Source organism: Peromyscus californicus, unplaced genomic scaffold, assembly GCF_007827085.1.
Source record: "Peromyscus californicus insignis strain IS unplaced genomic scaffold, ASM782708v3 Scaffold_13__1_contigs__length_99412109, whole genome shotgun sequence".
Lineage (NCBI taxonomy): Eukaryota > Metazoa > Chordata > Mammalia > Rodentia > Cricetidae > Peromyscus > Peromyscus californicus.
The window spans coordinates 84,841,370-84,863,522 of NW_026294424.1; the positions used below are offsets into that span (position 1 = coordinate 84,841,370).

General features: G+C 39.7%; 1 protein-coding gene and 1 non-coding gene across 7 annotated transcripts in view; both read right to left on the minus strand.

The window, feature by feature from the left end:
- Positions 1-2,101: 2,101 nt before the first annotated feature.
- The window catches only part of G3bp2 (G3BP stress granule assembly factor 2), a 76,668-nt gene continuing 56,616 nt past the window's right edge, over positions 2,102-22,153 (minus strand). For 4 of the 6 annotated variants that reach the window (XM_052735369.1, XM_052735367.1, XM_052735366.1 and 1 more), the window contains 11 exons: positions 21,677-21,795; positions 18,847-18,928; positions 17,945-18,118; positions 16,482-16,572; positions 15,676-15,778; positions 14,420-14,600; positions 13,400-13,498; positions 8,281-8,383; positions 6,223-6,351; positions 5,328-5,446; positions 2,102-4,984 (listed from right to left, as the gene is read on the minus strand). In XM_052735369.1, the coding sequence (XP_052591329.1) occupies positions 4,712-4,984; positions 5,328-5,446; positions 6,223-6,351; positions 8,281-8,383; positions 13,400-13,498; positions 14,420-14,600; positions 15,676-15,778; positions 16,482-16,572; positions 17,945-18,118; positions 18,847-18,928; positions 21,677-21,771 (1,449 nt within the window). In that variant the 5' untranslated portion in view covers positions 21,772-21,795 and the 3' untranslated portion in view covers positions 2,102-4,711. Of the gene's footprint in view, positions 4,985-5,327; positions 5,447-6,222; positions 6,352-8,280; positions 8,384-13,399; positions 13,499-14,419; positions 14,601-15,675; positions 15,779-16,481; positions 16,573-17,944; positions 18,119-18,846; positions 18,929-21,676; positions 21,796-22,153 lie in introns of those variants that run through there. The other 2 variants (XM_052735365.1, XM_052735371.1) reach the window with 2 other exon arrangements.
- LOC128109189 (small Cajal body-specific RNA 23) lies at positions 6,024-6,149 on the minus strand. The gene has a single exon (XR_008217729.1). It is a non-coding gene; the product is annotated as a small Cajal body-specific RNA 23 (non-coding RNA).

The window sequence follows — 22,153 nt, forward strand, 5'->3', positions numbered from 1 at the left end:
GTACTCTTCCCAGGTGATTGCATCTAATCCAAAGGATGCAGAAAACACTGAGCCATTAGAATTCTAGAATTAGCCAGGTGTAATAGCCCACACCTTTAGTTCCAGGACTCTGGGGCAGATCATCTGTGAATTCAAGGCCAACCAGGTCTAAATAGCAAGCCCCAGGCCTGTCAGGGCAACATTGTGAGACCCTGCTTTACCAAAAATAAAACAAAGCTGGAATTACACATTTGACTGATGTTCCATCACAAATACCCAAATTGGCCTCTAAAACTTGGACAGCTGTGTTGTTTTTCCACTTGAAATGCTCCTCCTCCAGATTTCCTCAAGGAAATTGCTTGAGCTCCAACATGCCTCAGGGCAAAGGAGGCCCATTTCCAGTCACTATTACATATTCTCCCATTTTGATCCCATATAAACCATGTATTCTTGGGTAAACTAGGTAGCTGTGCTGTTAGGTATCCTTTCCGCAGTACAAACTACTCCTCACAAAAACAGCCACTGGCTGCACCCGCCACTTACAGTAATGTCTGTGCCTGCTTTAAACAGGCTCTGTCACCACTGAGATTTTCTACTCCAGATCCCAATCTTTGTTACCACACTAGACAAGGGATTACTTTAGTTTTGAGCCTTTTCAAAAAGATCAAAAAAGGCGTAAGACACAAAAGGCCCCCAGAAAGTCCCTAAATCCACAGAACATTAGTTAACCACTTAATCTCTGTTCCAAGTCTCTACTGGACCTCCTTACCCAGGTGCTTCCAAATATACATAGGGCTGTGCAAGCCCTAGTTCCAGAACAGCCAGGGCTATCGTGACCCACTCAAATAGGACTCAGGTCATAGAAGCAGTCAGCAAACATTTGATAAACATTTTTCATTGACTTGACTTCATTAAAACAATGACTCAAATACAACACTTTTAAGGAAAAAAAAAAACATGCCATGGTACTAGGGACTATGTGTGCATTATGGAACGTGCTGCTTTGGATCATTTATTTGTATTTTCTAACATGATTGTGGTAAATAGGTATGAAAAAGGGAGTCTTACCAGTGCTTACCAATTGAATTTCCCCAAAGCTTCAGGACTTCATTTGGTGGTGGTGTTTTCTTTTTCGTTCTTTGAGGCAGGGGTTTCTCTGTGTAGACCAGGCTGGCCTTGAACTCAGATCTGCCTGCTTCTGCCTCCTGAGATTAAAGGCATTGTGCCACCACCAACCCTCAGTATTTCATGTAAGAATAGGACTGTCTCATTAATCACATATTAATAGTGCGTTCTAAAACTCGATGATTTAGGAAGACGGGCCACTGGAAGTTAATCAAAATAACATGGACACAGTGGAGCACGACAGCAAAGTGCTCAGTGGAGATGTGACTCCAAACTGAAAGGCTGATTAGAGACAGATAGGCACAAGTCAGTTACTTACAAAAAATATTGTCTTGGACTTCCTTAATTTCCAAGGAAATGTGGAAAGCTAAAGACTTCTAATTTGCAAGGATATTAAACATTGATAAGATACATATACACCATACACAGATTTGGGGATTTCAGCCCTTTTCCTCATTTGTCAGAAGCAACCAGGAACCTTCATTATTTTAGAAACATTGCAATGATTTTGAACAGTTTTTGTTTTCTGAGTTGGGTTCAAGGGTCAAAGGGTGTCTCAGCCAAGGCTGACCTCATACTTAGATAGGCAAAGCTGGCTTTGAAATTCTGATTCTCCTGCCTCCACCTCCCAAATGCTAGAATTACAGGTTGTGTGCCACCCTACCTGGCTAAGTACTTTTGAATAATTATTTTCCAGGAAAACATTTCTAGAACCTTGTTATAAGCTATTGTGAAGATAGGTTTTGGGGTGGGGGGGGGTGATGTTATTTTTAAAGTATTTGTTGATCAACATTTAAAAGAACTCCTAGAGATCCGCCTGCTGCCTCCCAAGTGCTGAGATGAAAGGCGTGCACCACCACCGCCTTTTCATATACCAAATGTGGTAAACAAAAAGCAGTTGGCTCGAACTATTTTCTCATTCAGGCTGTATGAAATGCAACTGGGAGAAAATACTTGGAGTAATGTAACTTCAGATTAAATTAGGGACATAGATAAATGCTGCAGACATCAGTAGTTTATTGTTTTAGTCCAAACACATTCAAAATGGAAACTCAAAAAGAATACTTTCCACCTGAAACAATTAAACTAGATTCTACCAGCATATAATGCTTAACACATCACAAAATAAAGATGGTAATCCATTGTCTTCTATACCTACTAAAGCCAAGATGGTAAAGCCAATTTGGTTGCAATAGTGTCATAAGGATAGAATATTACCATCAAAATAAAATAAAATCAGCAAATAACAGTAATGGTAGATGAGTAATTTTTTAGTTTTTCACTGAAAAGGGGACAAAATGTTAAAAGTCCACAGTACTGCAGGTGAACAGTCACCATGTAAACTTCTCCATGTGATGTTTCAATGTTTCATTTGTGGTATGTAAAGGCTGAAGCTGAATGGCTCTTAGCTCCAATTTTCTATTACACTTAACACCTCTTGTCTTTTGTTGCCATAACAGTTTATGTGGGTTACAGGGCAATATCTTGGATTGGAAATACATATGCTTGTGTCCATGTGTTTCTATGTGTGCGTAATACACCCACATACACACATACACACCAGGAAGGGGGAATAATAACAAAAGAAAAATACACTTGGGGAAAACCACTGACAATAAAGCCACGTATTTCAAAGTAGTTTGGATAAAAGCTTCAAAATTCCAAAGTAATTCTCTAGTATGAACTTCAAGTACTATACATTAGAAAGTGTAAAACTGTTTCAAACAAACAAAAAACCTTAGCCTTCCAAAATGGAAACTACAAAAACCTGTGTCCACAAAATATATGCAATAGTGCAAGACATCTCCTCAAACATGGAAGACCTCATTCAAAGGGGAAAGAGACAATAAATTTTACCCATACCATATTGCCCAGCCGACAAAAACAACAAAATAGTTTACTAACTAGCAAACAGTCACAGAGTTCAGAACCAATTTGCTACCATGTCAAGTGTGTATTTTGTTTTCATTAAGGTAGAATGGAGAAGTCTTCCATGTTAACTAACAAGCAGCTTTAAGTGGTCACACTTGTTTACTCCGCTTCTTGCTTGAAACATCAGAAATCTGATATACACTGATTGTTCCAACCATAAAACCGGATAACCTTTGCCATTCTTGTGGTTTACTGGAACCTGCTATAAAGACAGACAATAATCCAGCAGCTAGAAACTTTGCTCACAGAATTGTTTAAAGATTCATGTAAAAATAAAAAGATGTCGTCCCAGACTTAAATTCAGGAGCCATTTGGGTGCTGACATCAGTTCAAGAATTGTGCAAAATGAATGACAGTTCCCTGCCCCCCGATCTTAAGAGCTGCCATTCTCCCTCTGAAAATTGCAGTATCCTCACTTAAGTTTACTTGCCATTTTTGGGAATCTGACTGCTTTTAAAATGTAACTAAAATGTACATCAAGTTGTTTGACTTTTCCAAGCATTAAGTGATAACGTTTTATAGTTCACATTAGAGCTAAAAGTCTACTAGACTTACTCAAATAACTGACTTCCTCTCCCTCCAAACACACAAGACTCCCTCCCACACAGAACACAGATGTTAACTAAAGAACAAGATATATAAGCATCCATTTTACTGATTTTAAAGATACTGCAATTTTTATACTTCAGTGATTTTCTTCAACATTTGCAGCTTTTTGGCTTCGCAGCACAGCAATTCATAACTACACTGCACAGATCACCAGCCAGACTGGAATGATGTGTTGTAGAAGGCACCATCATGCTTATTACATTACCAGAGAACAAAAATACAGGAAACAGTTTTCACTGTCCACAGCTTCAAGAAAGGGAAGGGGAGGAGTGTGTTGAGCAGCCAGCCATCCCTGTACTCAAGAGGGCAGGTTGGAAACTTAGATACGGAGCCACTAAATCTGGCCTAGTATTTAAGACCACAGCATTTGAGGTTCTCATTTTTGTTATTTCATTCATAACTAAATGATTTCCTTCTGGAATATTTGCAGTCTTGTTAAGGTTTGTGTGTGCACACGCTGGTCACAGCAAGCAGATAAAATGCCCTCATCACTTCACAAACTATTCTCTACTGGAAAAGAAGATGAAAGAGTTTTTCCCTGTCGCCTCCTGGTGCAGATGTCAATGTTAATGACTTCAGAGTACCCGATAGTGCATTGTGATGAATACATAACGAGTTTCTGTTGGTTGGGATTGGGGGGAAGCCAAGAAAAAAAGGCAAGATTCTCCAACTGCACCAATCGCACTATTTGTGTTTCCAACATTAGTGGCAGAAACAGCTAACACTTAAACAAAATGTGCAGCAGAGGGTTTTTTTTTTTTTTAAACTCAAATGACCTGAATTCAGAGGGCATGTCCTTTTAAGTTCATTTTGTTGTAGACAGTTTTAGATATGGTCATTTCTCAGTCCTTAATTCTCCAAGTCTAGATTTATAAATTAACAATATGAATCCTGTTGTGAAATTGGGGGAATAATGTCCACTTCAATTTAACTGATAACCAAAAGATGCTTTTCACATCAAAGAAATGATCAAAAAGGCTGTGTCACATTCCAAAGCCAAAAGAACTGAACAAGAATGCAGACACGGTGAGTCGGTACCACTGCCCAACCTGGCCGACAGTGGGCTTCAACGGCGCTGTCCCGTGAAGCGGCCTTCCATTGGCCCGGTTCCTCGGCCAGAACCAAGTTTCTGTGCCATGCCACCTCGCGGAGGCGGTCCTCTTCCATCACGGTCACGCATCATTCCACCACCCACAATTCCACGAGGACCACCGGGACCGCGGTCATTGCGCCTGATGTCCCTGCGGTCCTCTCCGCCACCTCTGGTCTCTCGCTCTCTGGCAGCTCTGGTCTTCTTCTCCTCCACATTTAAGCGTACTTCTCCTCGAAACATAATCGGCTTAAAGAGGAGGAAAATGACAGGAGTGGGTTACACAAGAGGCAAACAGTAACTTGCATATATAAATAAGAAAAATCTTCCAAGAAATAAACTTTAATGGAAGTCTTAATATACAAATTTTGGCCATTTTCAGTCAAGCAAATGAAATCTGAACAAATGAAATATAAGATGATACACAATAAACTAATATTCTCTTCAGTCATTCTTTGCATAAATACCATTTCACAATTAACTATTTTTAGCTTACCATAAAAAAGATTTTCTACAGTTTTAAAATGTTTCAATTCATACTATATACAACAAAAAAGGGAAAATCTTGAGTTATGCCCCTTAAATCACTTACTTTTGCAATTAAGATTCTCTGAACTGGTTCAGAGTCATCAAAAACCACAAAACCAAAATTTGGAAGTTTTCCCCCAACACCCTTGGTATTGATGCGAAGTTCCACAACGTTTCCAAAACCTGTGAAAATATACATTACACCAACGGTTAGATATTTTAACAGAACATTCTAGTGACTTTCAATGTTGAGTGAGCAACCGCCAGGTTTCTGATCAGTCTGAAAATAGAAATGGCAAAGCTGCTGTACCTGGTGATCGTTACAGTGTATCTGCTCAGGTGGGGTATCTCCTCAGACCCTCCCAACTGTGGCAGACAGGTATCGCCTCCTCTTTATTAGTTCCCATAAGAAAAGAACTACTTGTCAAGTTTCAGAAAGGCAAAACAATTTTCCCCATTTTCCCAGTAAGTCTTCTAATTCTAAATGTAAGATTATTTTGTTCAGCTCTTTCTCATCTCCTGAATCAGACTAAGCAACACTCAACAATCTGGGAATCGTGGTACCATCACTTCTTCCCTTCTGACCACTTCAAGTGAGGATGAAAGCAGGTGAGATGCAATATGGAGATGGCAATTTAAAAACTGGGCTTTACTATGAAAAGAAATATCTATCTCTTCCTTTTAAAGGGCTGTATTTAAATTCAAGACTGTCGTCTTTAATGGGAACCTTCAGGTTACAAGTTATGCGAGGTGGTGGTGGTGTTGTACTGAAAACCGTGGAGTCCTGTGGTCCACTTGGACAGGACACCCCCAACCAGTCCAGATTCTCTTGCTCACGGAGGGCAGGTCAGGACCACAAAGGAGAGGACTGAGCCCTGGTGAGCAACTGTGTTTGTCTGACATGGGGTACTTATGTTTTAATTTTAACGTCTAATATAAGAGCAAAATAAACCACTTACTCATAAAGAATTCTTTCAATTCATTTTCATCAATATCATGAGGCAAGTTACCAACGAAAAGCTGATGACTGTCCGGGTAACGAATTATTCTCCGGCTATCAGAATCATTCTGCTCCATATCTCCTCTGCCTGAAAGACAGCAGAACGGGACAATGCATAAAAACAGGCGGAAAGCAATGGATCAATATTCATGCCGGGCATGTGGTGCAGGCCTTAAATTCCAACACTCAGGAGGCAGAGGCAGGTAAATCTCCGAGTTCCAGGACAGCCAGGGCTGCACAATGGTGTACTGTCTCAAACAGACAAAATCAATACTCTATTCCTGCTTTGGCTTAATAAAACCAGATGTGCTCCCTGAAGTGTATTATTAGAAGGTAAATAGTAGTAAATAGGCCGAGCGGTGGTGGCGCACGCCTTTAATCCCAGCACAGAAGCAGGCGGATCTCTGTGAGTTCGAGGCCAGCCTGGTCTCCAAAGCAAGTTCCAGGAAAGGTGCAAAGCTACACAGAGAAACCCTGTCTCGAAAAATCAAAAAAAAAAAAAAAAAAAAAAAAGTAGTAAATATAGCGAAGTGTGGCTACTGACTAGACTGTCAGTCCTTTCTACTACTGATCTGATTATAAATAAATAAAAGGACAGTTATTTCTCTCTAATCCAGAACAAAGCAGATTTTTCAATCATTCCTACTAAATATCTCCTTAGTCTTTTAAAATAGAAAACATTTCATCTTTGTATGGTACAATCAAATGGTACAACATTTCCTTTTTGGGGCCTCTTACCTTCTAAGGTACTGTCACATATAAGTAATCTTACCTGATTACCTCAATAACATAGCAATAGTCATACAAGACAGAAATCACACAAGAAAAATTTTACAATACCTAAATGTTAAGAATGAGCAACTAAGCTGGGCGGTGGTGGCGCACGCCTTTAATCCTAGCACTCAGGAGGCAGAGGCAGGCAGATCTTTGTGAGTTCCAGGCCAGCCTGGGCTACAGATCGAGATCCAGGAAAGGCGCAAAGCTACACAGAGAAACCCTGTCTCAAAAAAGCAAAAAAAAAAAAAAAAAAAAAAAAAAAATGAGCAACTAGATTTAAAAATGTCATCCAAGATCATGATAGTCAATGCCAAAGCTAAAACAAGCTCCCAACCGAAATTTTGGAATTCATCACGTACTTTTAACTACAAACTACATTTCTAAATTTGAGGTATAGTAGCATATCCACCTGCATATCCAAAGCATTCTCTCTTTTTAAAAAATTTTATCTTTTCATTTGTTTGTTTTTGAAGACAGGGTTTCTCTTTGTAACAGCCCTGGCTGTCCTGGAACTTGCTTTGTAGACCAGGCAGGCCTCGAACTCAGAGATCCAAGTGCTGGAATTAAAGGTGTGCACTACCTCCGCCAGGCCTTACATTTTCTATGAATACATGTATTGGTGTTTTGCCTGCATATAAGTAAGTATGTGCACCACATGCATACCTAGTACCCACAGAGGTCAGAAGAGGGCGTCAGATCCCAGAGAACTGCAGCTACAGACAATTCTGACCTGACGTGTGTGTGCTGGTAAACTGAACCTGAGTCATCTGGAAGAGTCACTCGTACTCTCAAATGCTGAACCATCTCTCCAACCTCCAAAAGCATTCTTAAAATTCTCACACAATTCAAATAACCATACTAGCTACCATATCTCAGCTAACAATGCAAAGTTAAGAAAAATTGGAATTTAAGAGGTTATCAGTGTAAATTGTTTTTCCTGAAGAGATAAGAAAGAGTACAGGGTGAGCTAGTTACTAACAGCTCAATTTAGAATTCCTGAGGCCAGCAACACAGGCAAATGATAGAGCATGCCCTATTTTACACCTTCAAAATGCATGTCAAACTCACTCCGGAAAGCTGTTAGCCCAGGCTATCTCAGCAGACTACATAGAGATAGGGACATGGTGCTGAGATAGATAGCCTTACATGGACCTGGGTATGAAACCCAATACAGTTTTTAAAGTTTAGTGTTTTCCAACTGTCCAATAAACCCGAAAGGCCGTCAAGAGCTCAGCTTTACCTGGCCTTGGTCCTCGAGGAGGGAAGCCAGGTCGTTCTCGAGGTCGTTGTTCACGCACCCTGGGTGGCTGAGATTGAACTTCTGGCTTAGCGTCAACCCTTGGCTAAAATATAATGGAAAAATTATTAAAATTTTTATATTACAAAGAATTAACTTGTACTGGAGAAAAACCAACCAAAGTAACTATTAGCAAGTCACTAGCAAGGATAATGATATTAAGTTCATGATGTTTTTACATAATTTCCTACATGTGTGAAAAATACTTTTTAAAATATATTCTGTACCAAGCTAGGACTGTAGGGTAGATCTTAATTCTCACTCTAGATTGTATAATTCACACTAAGCTACTTTTGCACAAAACACTCTTTAAAATTAAAATTATACTCACAATGAAACAGCTTAAGTACTGCTACAAATATCACAAAATGCAAGATGAGCAACTCCATATACATAAGACAAAGTTAAAAAGCTTTCTTATAAAGACAAGAATAAAGACACATAATTCCTCAATAAATATCTAGTTTGCTGCCTTCAGACATCAGCGGTGCTCAGTCACATCTCCTAACCCCATCCCATAATCTTGAAACCAGCATTTTAATAGTCTGAACACATAACCCTTTAGAGCATGGTGGCAAGTGCCTATAATCCCAGCACTCAGAAGGCTGAGGCAGGAGGATCTCAAGTTTGAAGCCGTCTTGAAACAGAAGACCACAATCTCAAAAACGTCTCAAAGAAGCCCTTTAGAAAGGGCTGACCAACCCTCTTCCTTAACTGGGTGGGAAAGAAAGTGACAGGGCTGTTTTGTCCACTACTGACTCAAATACACTGAGGACCTTGTAAACAACACATCCCGTGCATGCTCTCCTTTACTTTACTTCCCTAACACAATAGCATTTCAGTATTCTCAACCCCTGCAGGCTTTCTGCTACCCAAGGAAAAGACAAAGCTAAATGAATCTTCAAAGGAGACTGGAAACATTCAACAGAATATGGAGTTAGTGCTTTAATCACTGAGGACCTTGGTCTAAGCAGTACTCAGTCTTTCATTAGTTATATAACTGAGATGTTATAATTTGCAAGGACACATTAAATATAAAAAAAACTATGGTTCTTCTAAAACTGACCGTTTAGACTGCAGTCACTGTAACCCTAAGATATATATTAACTGTAACAGCAGTTATTTTAAAAGATTTACCTACTTCTTACAGCCTGGTTTTTTTTCTATGTAGACTATATTCTCCTACAAGATGAAATCACATGTCCTGGAATTTGCCTAGTTACAAAATTAATTTTGCTGGGTGTGGTGGCACATCTCAGCACTGAGGAGGGACTAAGTGAATTTCTATGAGTTCAAGGCCAGCCAGAGCTATACACAGCGAGAGATTGAGTTTTCATTTGTGTTATAAAGCCCGTCTAGCTATCTTACTTTGTGTATATGGGATGGGGCAATCCTTGAGAGGATTGCATTTTTGCTTTGTTTTTTAAGATTTATTTTTATGGGCATTGGTATTTTGCCTGCATGTCTTGTATATCTGTGTGAGGGTACCAGATCCTCTGGAACTAGAGTTACAGGCAGTTGTGAGCTGCAATGTAGGTGCTGGGACTTGAACCCTTGTCATCTAGAAGGACAGCCAATTCTCTTAACCACTGAGCCATTTCTTCAGCCCCAGCCCAGTTTGATCTTAAACTTGTGATGCTACTACCATTACTTCCCTGGCTGCTGGGATTGTAGACGTGTACTACTGAAGAACCAAGCATGGTGCTTGAACAATGTCCAGCAATTATTGGTTCACAGTATGCTACCTGACAATGAGATACCTGCTGCCTGTACTTAAGAGTTCAACAGGACATCAACAACCTAAAATGTAATGCCTCAAAAAAGCCTATCTTTAGAAATATATGCTTACCTCCACTAAGGGAGTCTCAAAGCAGAACTCAGTACAGTTTGTGTATCTATCAGAATTGAAGAATAGATGTCCTCTACTCAAACTTTAGTGTCTTACTGGATGTAATATATAAAACATACACATTTTACTTACTGGATTATATATAATAAAAATAGCAAATGTGTGCTGGGAATGATGGTACAAGCCTTTAATCTCAACATCCAGGAGACAGAGAGGCAGGTGGAATTCTATGAATTTAAGGCCAGCCTGGTCTACACTGCCAGAGTTCCAGACCAACCAGAGGTACACAAACCAGAGGTATCTCAAAAGGGGGGGGAGGGAGGGTTGGGTAGGCAGTTAAGAGCACTTGCTGCTTTTTCAGAGAACCCAGGTTCAGTTCCCAGCACCCACATGGTTGCTAAAAGTCCTCTATTTTCCAGCTTCAGAATCTCTGAGGCTCTCTCTATTCTGATGTCTCTAGGCACTGCACATATATGGTGCACAGATAAATGTGCAGGAAAAACCATCATACTGATAAAAATAAATCTTTTTTTGCATATTTCAAAACATATTACCAAAATAAATTCTCAGACCAACTTAAAATTAAAGTTTAAAGAATTTCCCATCTTGTAATTTGTAAATGTGACTTTGTAGACAGAATGCCAGTGCATGGAAGTCGTTCAAAAAGCTAAGAATTGTTCCTTTTATTAAGAAACAAATGCTAGCTAAGCCAGCTCTGTTCTTGTAACTCTTCGTGTCCAATGATTAAAGCTAGCCATTCCTAAGAGACGAAATGGCTAATATCCTACAGAGTATTAGGGCTTTCCATTTAACTTCATGTAACCAGAAAGTATTATAGCAAATCCTACAAATGAATGTCAAACAAAATATAAAATAAAAATGGTCAAATACAGTCAAAAAGTATCAGCACAGCCATACACAAGTCCTTCATTGAACACAAGCTATTTAGAAGAGCTAGTCAGTTTCCAGCAAAACCATCTTACCAAGAACTCCACTTACCTACATCTACCTCAATGCCTATCAATACCCTAAAAGTAGACTTAACTTCCTTTTACCAGATCATCTACTTAAAGAAAATGAATCTTTTCAAAAGTAACAAAAGAAGCTGAAGGTTCACTAAACTAAGTGAAAATATCGCAAATTTATTCTACACAGAAGCACAAAGACATGAGGATATTCTTAAAGCATCCATTGGATTATTTTTAACTACGTATGTGTGTGTGCCTGTGGGCAGGTGTGTGCACAAGTACAGATGCCTAGAGAGGCCAGAGGCATCAGGTCCCCTGCAAGTGGAGTTCCAGGCAGTTGTAAGCCACCTGACATGGGGGCTGGGAACCTCGACTCAGGTCCCCTAAAAGCAATAACATGCTCTTACCTGCTGAGCAATCTTTCCAGCCCCTTAAAGTTTAATGTTTAAACATTTCTTATTGGAGTGGGAAATAAAAATAACTTCAAAAGTGACTCAAATGTAAGATACCCAAGAGTCTAGAATCTAGAAAGTTAAGACATTCTTTAAATACAGTACTCTTCCTTGGTGTAAATACAGAGACACATTACCCTCCACAAGGTACTGAAGAAAAACATACACATAGAAAACCACATATGTGCTTGATGTGTACCTATGTGAACTCAAAAGCTAGCCTATATTTCAGCTGTCCAAACATGGGTGAGTTATGCTAGCCCTTAACTTTCCTGTCTCCAAAATGGCAGTTAATACTGCCCTCATGCAGGGTGGTTTGAAGGACTAAGGAAGAATTATCTGTGCACACATTTAAACCCAGTACTAGGGAGGTAGACAGGCAAGTAGATCTCTGTGAGTTCAAGGCCAGCCAGGACTATACACAGTGAGACCCTGTCCCATCTGAACCCCTAAAAAAGAAAAGGGAATATAATATGCTGAAAATAAAAATGTTTGGAAGGGCAAATAAAAAATTTGATTTACTAACTTATAAAACTTATAAAAACAAGTGTTGGGCTGTAGCCATGGCTTAGCAGCTAGTTAGGAGCACTGGCTGTTCTTCCAGGTGACCCAGGGGTTCCATCCTCAGCACCCACATGGCAGCTCACAACCATCTGTACCTCCAGACCCAATGGAACCAACACCCTCTTCTGGCCTCTGAGGGCACTGCATGCACAAGATGCATAAATAGGTAAAACACCCAGACACATAAAATAGTTAAAAATAAACCAAGTGTCATCAAATCTCTGAAACAACTCAAGACTTCAACTGGAAATCTGACAGAAATCAAGATTTCAAAGTCCTGAGTCATTCGTCCCTTCTCCAGGTGGGTTTGAAAAGCACTAATCATTAGGGTGGAATTTTGGCTTGTGATCAAAAGTAACCACATTTAAATTTTTAACTGGAAAAAAAAACAACACAAAGGTATTATGGTACCATGTATTCGATAGAAGATTATAATGTGTAGAAACATCATGAGGACAAGATAATCACTACTTTTAAAACCTCAGTGTCTTAATGTTAGATCATCTAAAGAATGTATGCAATAACCATTTTAAATGTACATTTTCTAGGAAAATGAAGCTCAACTCAAAATGTAGGGGAAACTGGGTATTTAAATATGCCAATAAACTTCATTCCAGTTTAATTTAGACCTTATCTAACAAGCATAAATAGTGTCTTATTTCCACAGTTTTGGAAAGCTCTGAAATGGAAGATGACAAACAGACAAAGCAGAATACTGAAATGCTCAGTTACGGTGAACACTACAGTCATAAGTTGGTACAGGCTTCATTTCAACTGTGTGAACCAGACTGAGTTTAGGCAATGCAAATATACATATATAATATATACGTGTAATATATATTATATATATACACACACATCAAATTCTCTATTTCTTTAGAACAATCATTTTTTAAATGTCATTCTATTTTGTGCCTTTCCAAATTTCTTACCTAAAATATTCTTGCTAAGATGTAAACTTTTCAAAAGGAGTATTTTTCTAAAGAAGCCTTTAAAATGACAACAATATATTAATAAAACCAACTTAATCTGTATTGCACAAACCCAAACCCCAAATACCACCTCTGTAAGATTAATAGAGATTTGGCATTTAAAGTGGGTGCACTGACATTTAATACATTTTTGTATGTTTAATCCATAGTTCTGGTTGACTCGCTTAAAAATGTATAAAAACTAAGCAATTGGCAAATGTAACAAGGATACAATCCAATGTGTTCACAGATCGTTACCTGTGAGACTGGTGCTTTAACATGGGGTGGAATTCCAGAGGAAGAAACAGTACCACTAGGAGGCAGGTTTTTACTGGTCACTGAAGCCCAGGAGAAAGCCTGCAGGAAATGCAACAAACCTAGACTACTAATCATGGAAAACCACCAACATTCCTACAGGGAAACTTCCAAATATATAATCTGTTTTCATTTCTAACTGTTCCTTTATATTGACGGACTCCTAAAAGAAAGGCACACACACACATGCCAGTCTGTGTGCCAGCTCTCAAAATCTCATTATGCAAGATACGACTGTTTTGTCTGAACTGCTAAATAAAACCACACCAAGTTCCTGTATAAAGCAAGTGGCAAACAAAAGCACTATCAACTAAACATGCTATAAAAACTGGACCAGATAGAACTGACTTCTTTCCCCTTTTGGGGGAGACAGGATGTGTGAGTGATGGTGTTGGGGGAAAGGGGAAGAATAGAAAAGAACAGAGTACTAGTTGGAAACTTAACAGACACTTACAAATTGAACAAGGACTCTTGACTACTCTGCTCTCACTGCCCAAATATACTTTAACCTTCTACTTCACAGAGATAAAGAAGTTTTGCATGACATACTATGGATGTCACACATCTCTACAAGAGAATTAGTATAGTAAGGAAACGGATCCCATTTAAATCACAAACAGGTATCTCTCACAGATCAACTTCAGGTGGGACATTGCATGACTCCTGGAGCATCAGAAGAGATGAGCAACTGAAAGCCTCATACATGGCCTTGAATAATTTCATGTAAGTCATTCAACACTGCATACAGACAAGAGTAATCTCATGTTATCAATTTCCTTCTTAGGAACATTTTTTGGGGTGGAAAAAAACCATGAAAACTCCCCAGAACAAAAACTCCAGTTTCTTTCATATACATACAAGCATAGCTTACTATATCAAATAACAGACCAAACTCATGCTTCATTAATGGCACCAGGTCTGAAAAGGTGAGGCTGCAGGTCTGAACAGTCCCTCTGGCCTCACCTTTGGCGGTTCCTGGGGAAGGGCTGCGGGCTCGGAGGGAGGAGGGGTGGTGGACTTCTCCTCCAGCTCTTCCAGGCTTTTCTCCTCCGCCTGCGGTTTCAGCTCTTCAGTCTTCGTCTCAGACTCGGGCTCGGGTTCAGGGTCATGAGAGGATTCTTCTAAAGGCTCCTCTATGCCATTACTAGAATGAAACATCGAGGTCACCAGGAGATCAAATGAGGTAAAACTCCCGACTACAGTTGTCACCTGTTCTGTGTTCACATGTGGTGGCTGGGATGAGATCCAAGTCCTGCCTGCTGAGCACACACTAGCAAAACTGTTGTGCCACAGAGACTCACACCCTGTCTAATCCCTGCTTTCTGTCTGGTTGGTTTTGTTGTTTGTGACAGAATTTCACCATGTATCCTTGGCTGGCCTCAAACTCAGTGAGATCCACCTACTTTTCTGCCTCCCCTGGGTGCTGGGATTAAAGGTATGCACTCACATCCAGCCCCAATTTTAAAAACGGTTTTATTACTTTGCACATAAGGGTGTTTTGCTTACATGTGTATCTGTGTATCACACACATACACTTCCCCTGGAGACCAGAAGAGGGCATCAGATTCCCATGTCTGGGTTACAGACTGCCACGTGGGTGCTGGGGACCAGGACTCTTAATGGCTGAGCCATTCTACGGCCACAGCCCTCATTTTAAATCTAGATTACTTAACGCTTACTTAAGCAACTACAACTCCTGTGCTTGTTTTCTAGTTAGTGTGTGAAGGGACAGTGCATGACTATCAGAGGACTTCAAGGAGCCACTTATCTCCTTCCAATTTTACCTCAGGAATGAAACTTAGGACACCAGGCCTGCAGGGTAAGCACCGTTACTGGCTGAACCACCTGTCCCCTACACGCCATGTTTCATATAAAAGTTTATTGAAATAAGTTCAGTGTATTGTCCTAAACAGTCTATATTATCTGTAGTCAACCACAACTCTGATACAAATCATGTGGAATTTTTGAATTAATCATTTTCAGTATCTTGATAGATGTCATAAGTAACCAAATACTGGCTTAAATATGCAGTTTTAACCAAAATGTACTTCCATGGGCTGAAGATGTAGTTTGTGGCCAAGTGCATGCACTTAACATGCAAAGGTCTGGGGTTCGATACCAAGCACCAACGAAAAACCATTGACTTCCAACAACAACTTGGGAACAACTCCACTGCAGGCCAGCGCAAATGCAGGCCTGTGACTGCTAGGTAGCCTTACGTCACAGGGTGGGCGTCATAGTAGGTGCTGTTAGCATTCTCTTGCACAGGTTCAGGAGATGGCTGCCTTTCTTCTTGCTCCTCTTCTACTTCATCTTCGGATTCTGACAATACATAATGGACCACATCTTTTTAAGAGGGCTCACATTCTCTCTTACATACTACAGGATGTTTAAGGGTAAGCTAGGAAGTCAGCAGACTTACAAAGCAGTCATTCACTGGACTATTCCCTGTTCCCACAAATAAAGAGAACAAGACGGACAGAATTTGATGACTCTGCTCTATTTTAACAAGATCTGTTAGTAAAGGAAGGAAAAGCTTGCAAGGAAGCCAAAAACCATTGTTTCTGTTGTCATATCTATTTAAGAGTAGTAATAATAAAAAACCTATTTTTCTCAGTGGAAGATCAATAAATAACCATAGAACTGTCACAGCTTGGACAGGCAACAGACAATAAGGGAAAATAAAGGAGAAAGTTCTATGTCACTTAGTTCATTTTGATAAAAGTGCATGGGTCCCCAAAACAATTCCAGAACATGTACTCAACTCTATAGTACAGCATGAAATCTCTGAACCTGTCACCTATACAGTACAGGATGGAATCTACAGACATGTCGCCTACACAGACTTCCTAGGTTTGACTTTTACATCATGTCATGTACACACATAGAGCCCCTAACAAAAACTAAAGGAAGGAGAGTTTGATTCAGCCAAAAGAAAAATGACAAATTTCCCAAAGTTCTATACTTCTAGAAATGCCTGAGTGAAGAATACTGAGAAAATGTTTTCCCTTCAAGTTAAGCTCACCTTCATCAAGTTCTGGTTCAGAATCACCAAACACTTCATCTTCGTAACGAAACATATCATTGTGAACATAAAATTTATTTGGAACAGATCCCTATAAAAAACAATATGCAATCTCAATTTTAGTACCACAGAAATGATCTGGACTAAATATAATTACCCAAAGCTGAGCATGTTATGATGTTCACACCAATAAAAACTAAGAAAAAAAAAACACCAAATGACTATTCGGTAAGTGTGGTGGTAAACATGTAATTCTCCATTTGGAAGGCTGAGAGAGAGAATAGCCACAAATCCCAGTTCAGCTGAGCTACAAAGATTCTGTCCAAAAAAAAATCGTAATACTAATAATAGACACATATGAAAATGTCAAAATAAAGCTCAGCACCATGTATACTTTAGTGCTTAAAAATAAGGAATTATTACAATTCAGAAACTCTTCTCATAAACAAACAGAACTCAAAGTTTTTCCATCTTTTCAAAACCTTTGAAAATACAATTTAATATTTCTACGATCATGTGGGTTTTTTTCTTTTGTCTTATGGTCCCAGGGACCAAATTCACAGTCTAACACAAAGTCAAGTGTTCTACCAGTAAGCCATATTCCCCAATCCTCTTTTCTTATCTATCACCCACTTTCACACAAACTTTAAAGCACACACATACACACACGTACACACAATGTCCAAATAAGCGGTATCAACACACCTGTTAAAATCTCCCAAAGACAGCAGCAAGCAGACTGGAGAGATGGCTCAGTGGTTAAGAACACTGGCTGCTTTTGAAGACCCAGGTTCAATTCCCCAGCACAGTGGCTCACAACTTTCTGTAACTCCACTTTTAGAAATCTGATACCCTTCCCACCTCCTCAGCAATCAGGCACACATCCATACATGCAGGTAAAACACTCAAACACAGAAGAAACAAAATTAAAAGGGTTGGGGAGATGGTTCAGAGGTTAAGGGCACTAGCTCTACTCTTGTAGAGGACCAGGGTTTGAGTCCGAGTAACCCACGAGGCAACTGTCTATGTCAGTTCCAGGGCATGCAATGCCCTCTTCTGGCCTCCAAGGGCACAGGCACACATGTGGTACAGACAAAGCCACAACACCCATACACCTAAAAATAAGTAAAATTCAAAATATCAATTAATTAATTATTTAAGGATTTATTTATTATGTATAGTGTTCTGTCTGCATGCATGCCTGCTGGCCAGAAGAGGGCGTGAGATCTCATTACAGATGGCTGTGAGTCACCATGTGGTTGCTGGGAATTGAACTCAGGACCTTTGAAAGAGCAGCCAGTGAGTGCCCTTAACCACTGAGCCATCTCTCCAGCCCTCAATTAATTAATTTTAAAAAATAGCAATAAGCAAATCCGAACTTGTAGGAAGAAACTTTTTAGCATTCCAACAAACCATTAACAAACAAACCACATAAATAGAAAATACACAAAATGAAAACTTACTTCTGGAGCCAGAACAAAGGTTTGCATAAACTTCCTCTCGGGCTGTCCACTGTTAGACAGCAAGCCCATCACCTGTACAACTACGCCATCACTCAAGGTTGCATGAGCATCCACATGACGGATTTTGGTATGACATTCACTGAAGTTCAGAGATAACACTTTGTGGTGTATATCCTTTACAGAGAAAAGGGGTGAAGAGGAAAAAAAAAACAAAAAAACAAAAAAACGTGTGCCACCACATTAACTACACATTACTATACGTACATACATGGCTTATTTCCTCATGACCAAAAAGATTAACTATTTGCCTTTTTTGCATTAATTTGAATCCAGTCCAGAAAACTGTGTATTATTACAATCAAACTGCCTGTTAACTACCATCTTTAATGTATCACACCTCTATACAAGAAATCAGAATGCATCTTGATACTGTGTCTAAACATTATACAGCTTTCCCTTCATCTCTGTGCAGCTAATCCTTCTCACAAACTCTTACCAACTAACTGCCTTCTGACCTCACACCTAAGTTTACTTTCCAAGGATGTTCGTTGATGCTGTTTTCCTACACCCAACTTCTTCCCGTTTGCTAAGGCCCAATCCTACCAAAGTCCAAATCCTTCACCAAGTCCAACTGAAGCCCGAAATTCAAGTCTCCAGTTATGAAGATAAATTATTTTGTGCATTTCTAGAGCACGAGAAATGTACTTTCTCAACTACTTCACATATAAAATACAACATTCCATGTTCTCCTTTTAAATACATCCCAATACAATACATTTCTACTAAAACTGACTCTTTATAGCAAAGGATCACACCAGAGAAACTCGGCGAGTCCAGAAAGGCTACTTTTTAAAGTCTGTCTTAATTCAAAGACACTTGAAAATAGATCATTTTTGACTTACATTTTGGCCATAAACTGCTTCCTGGGGCTTTCCACTGGCATCCACTCCACCATGAACATAGGAGGAATTCCTGCCATAAAACCTGCAAAAAGCATTGACAGATATATCAAGGAAAGGTTAGGGGCCACTAGAGTTGTGGTGCCAACAGATAGAGGGTCCTTATCATCAACAAGAACATGACTACTTCCCATGGTGGTTTAAGGATTGAGTCAATGCTCACAGAATTAGTGTTTCTGGTAACAAGGCTGATGCTCAATTAATCTGCCTCAAATTCATGTCAGTGAATTAACTACTAAGATATATAAATAAATGGCTGTCTGAGGAGGAGAATAGTATTAAAAACTTCATTTTTTTTTTTTTTAGGTTTATTCATAGTATTTTTCCTGTATGTATGTAATGCACCAAGTTCATGGCTGGTACCCTCAGAAGTCATAAGAGAACAGAGGATCCCATGAAACTAGTTACAGATGGTTGTGAGTTGAAATATAGGTAGGTGCTGGGAATCAAACGCTAGCCCTCTCCAAGATCAACAGTGCTTTTTAACTGTTGAGTCACCTTCCAACCCTTTATGAAAAGTTTAAGAAATTTTATTAAGGAATTTTTATTCTGGGCAATGGTGGTGCACGCCTTTAATCCCAGCACTCAGAAGGCAGAGCCAGGCAGACCTCTGTGAGTTCAAGTAAGAACCAGGACAAGCACCAAAACTACACAGAAAAACCCTGTGTCAAAAAAAAAGAAACTTTTATTAAGAAATTTTTATTAAAAGGAAAGTGGTTAAACAAGCTAGATATAATATGGAAAACATACCATTTTACCTTTTTATGAAAAATTACTTTGTGGATGTGCATGTACACATGTGTTTGTGTGGAGATCAGAAGACAACCATGAGAAGCCTCCCTCCACTTTTAATGATGGAACTCGGCAAATTCCTTTACCCTGTATGTCATGTTGCTAGCCTGAAAGTTACACTAGTAGTTAGCAGTGTTAGTCAGGCGGTGGTGGCACATGCCTTAGTTCGAGACCAGCCTGGTCTACAGAGGGAGTTCCAGGACAGCCAGGGCTACGCAGAGAAACCCTGTCTCAAAAAATAAATAAATAAAAATAAAAACAAAACCTTATTTCTAACTTTGTTCCCTTTTTTTCCTATAAAAAAAAGGAAAGGGGGATGGAGAGATGGCTCAGAGGTTAAGAGCACTGGCTGCTCTTCCAGAGGTCCTGAGTTCAATTCCCAGCACCCACATACATGGTGGCTCACAACCATCTGTAATGAGATCTGGTGCCCTCTTCTGGCCTGCAGTCATACATGCAGACAGAACACTGTATACATAATAAATAAATAAATCTTTAAAAAAAAAAGGAAAGGGAGGGAGGGAAGGAGGAAAGGAGAGAAACAGAGGCAAAGAGCGACAGAAAGAGAGAGAAAGAGACAGAGAGAGAGAGAGAGAGAGAGAGAGAGAGAGGAGAGAGAGGAGAGAGATGAATGTTTGACATGGGGCTTCACATCTATAATCCAGCACCTAGAAAGGCTGAGGCTTGCAAACTGCCATTGAGCTCAAGGCTAGCCAGAACTAGAGACCTTATTAAAGTGAAAAAACCCAAACCAACAACTACTACCTAAAGTGGGCATGATGGTATAAGCTTTAATCCCAGCCCTGGGAAATGAAGGAGAGGGTAGAGAAGCAGGTGACTCTGAGTTGGGGTCAGCCCAATCTATATAGTGAGCTAGTTCCAGGTCAGCCACACCCATGACAGTGAAACCCTGACTCAAAACAAAAACAAAATGTAAAAAAAAAAAAAAAAAAAACATAGACTACTGATATTCTGAAAGACCAAATCTCATATAAAGATCCTAATGCCTTCCACTCCCAAATATCTGAGGGAATTAAAACATTTTATACACTTCATGTTTCAGTACAACGCTGAAACTTGGAAACTGCCTGTGGGTAGCTTATTTACTTATTTGTCCTAATTCCTAATGCCTCAGCTGTCAAGTATGACACTTGAGAGATAACCACGGTATCTTGAGTAAAACCAGCATAAAGTTTACGGGAGAAAGGAAAGGATTCACAGCAAGGGACCCAGCAACAACAGAACCAGCCTCTCCCACATTGCCTCAGAGAATATCAACACGGGCCAAGTCCACCTTCAGAGTGCCCACCTAGGACCTACCAAGATCAGTACCCGGGCCAGAGACGGCCAAGTGGTGAAGAATCAGAAACAGGCTTGCAGCAGGAGGTAAGAAGGATGTAGTCATCGTCAACTCTGTCCTGCAGCATCGTATAGACTCCTCTCTGTCTGTCTGTTGTGCGTCTCCCCTTTCATGTGCACAAGCACAGCCAAAAGACTGGGACTCAGCAAGAACGACACACTACACACATTTCATTTCAACTTCGGGAAAGTCTCAGCTTACAGATGTTAACTCTTGTCAAAATAGTGAACAAGGCTACCAATAGTGTCTCACAAGCTAATACTGTTTTTTTTCAGATGAGAAGAAATAAAAATCTTTCGCGGGTATACAGCAGTTTTTCACAACACCATGAGAACTTAAAAAGATACATTTAAGTCATTGATTTCTAATTGCTCATTAGAACCCTTTAGTAAGTCAAGCCTCACATTAGAATAATGAAACATGAAATACTAAAGAGGGTGTGTGCATTTGTGTGTGTGGGGGAGGGTGTGTGCATTTGTGTGTGTGTGTGTGTGTGTGTGTGTGTGTGTGTGTGTGTGTATTATACTATATGACATGACATGTTTTTCCTGTTTGCAAAGGTCTTATCAACTTATGAGACAGAACAGACAGATATATATATGAAGGAAGGTCTTATTTTACCTGTGGAGGTACTCAGGAGCTTTATTCAGCAGAGTGTAGTACTGCCTCACAAACTCCCGCCCCACAAGCAGCGGACTGGGCTTCTCCATCACCATTTCTTTGCTGCACAATGTCAAATGCTAAGGAGAAAACCAAAGACAAATAGCCATTAAATCATCCCTGTAAAATACCATGGATAAATCTTCACAGACAAAAAATGAGAATAAAGTAAACTAACACCATTTTTAAAATGTTATTAACAGGCCAGGCAGTGATGTGCAAGCCTTTTAATCCCAGCACTTGGGAGGCACAGGCAGGTGAATGGATCTCTGTGAGTTCAAGGACAACCAGCACTACACAGAGAAATGTGTCTCAAAAAACAAAACAAACAAAAAAATTTATTAACAGGCTAGAGAGATGGTTCAGCAGTTAGGAGCACTGCCTGCTCTTAGAGGACGCAGGTTCAATTCCCAGCATCCACATTAAGGCATGCAACCA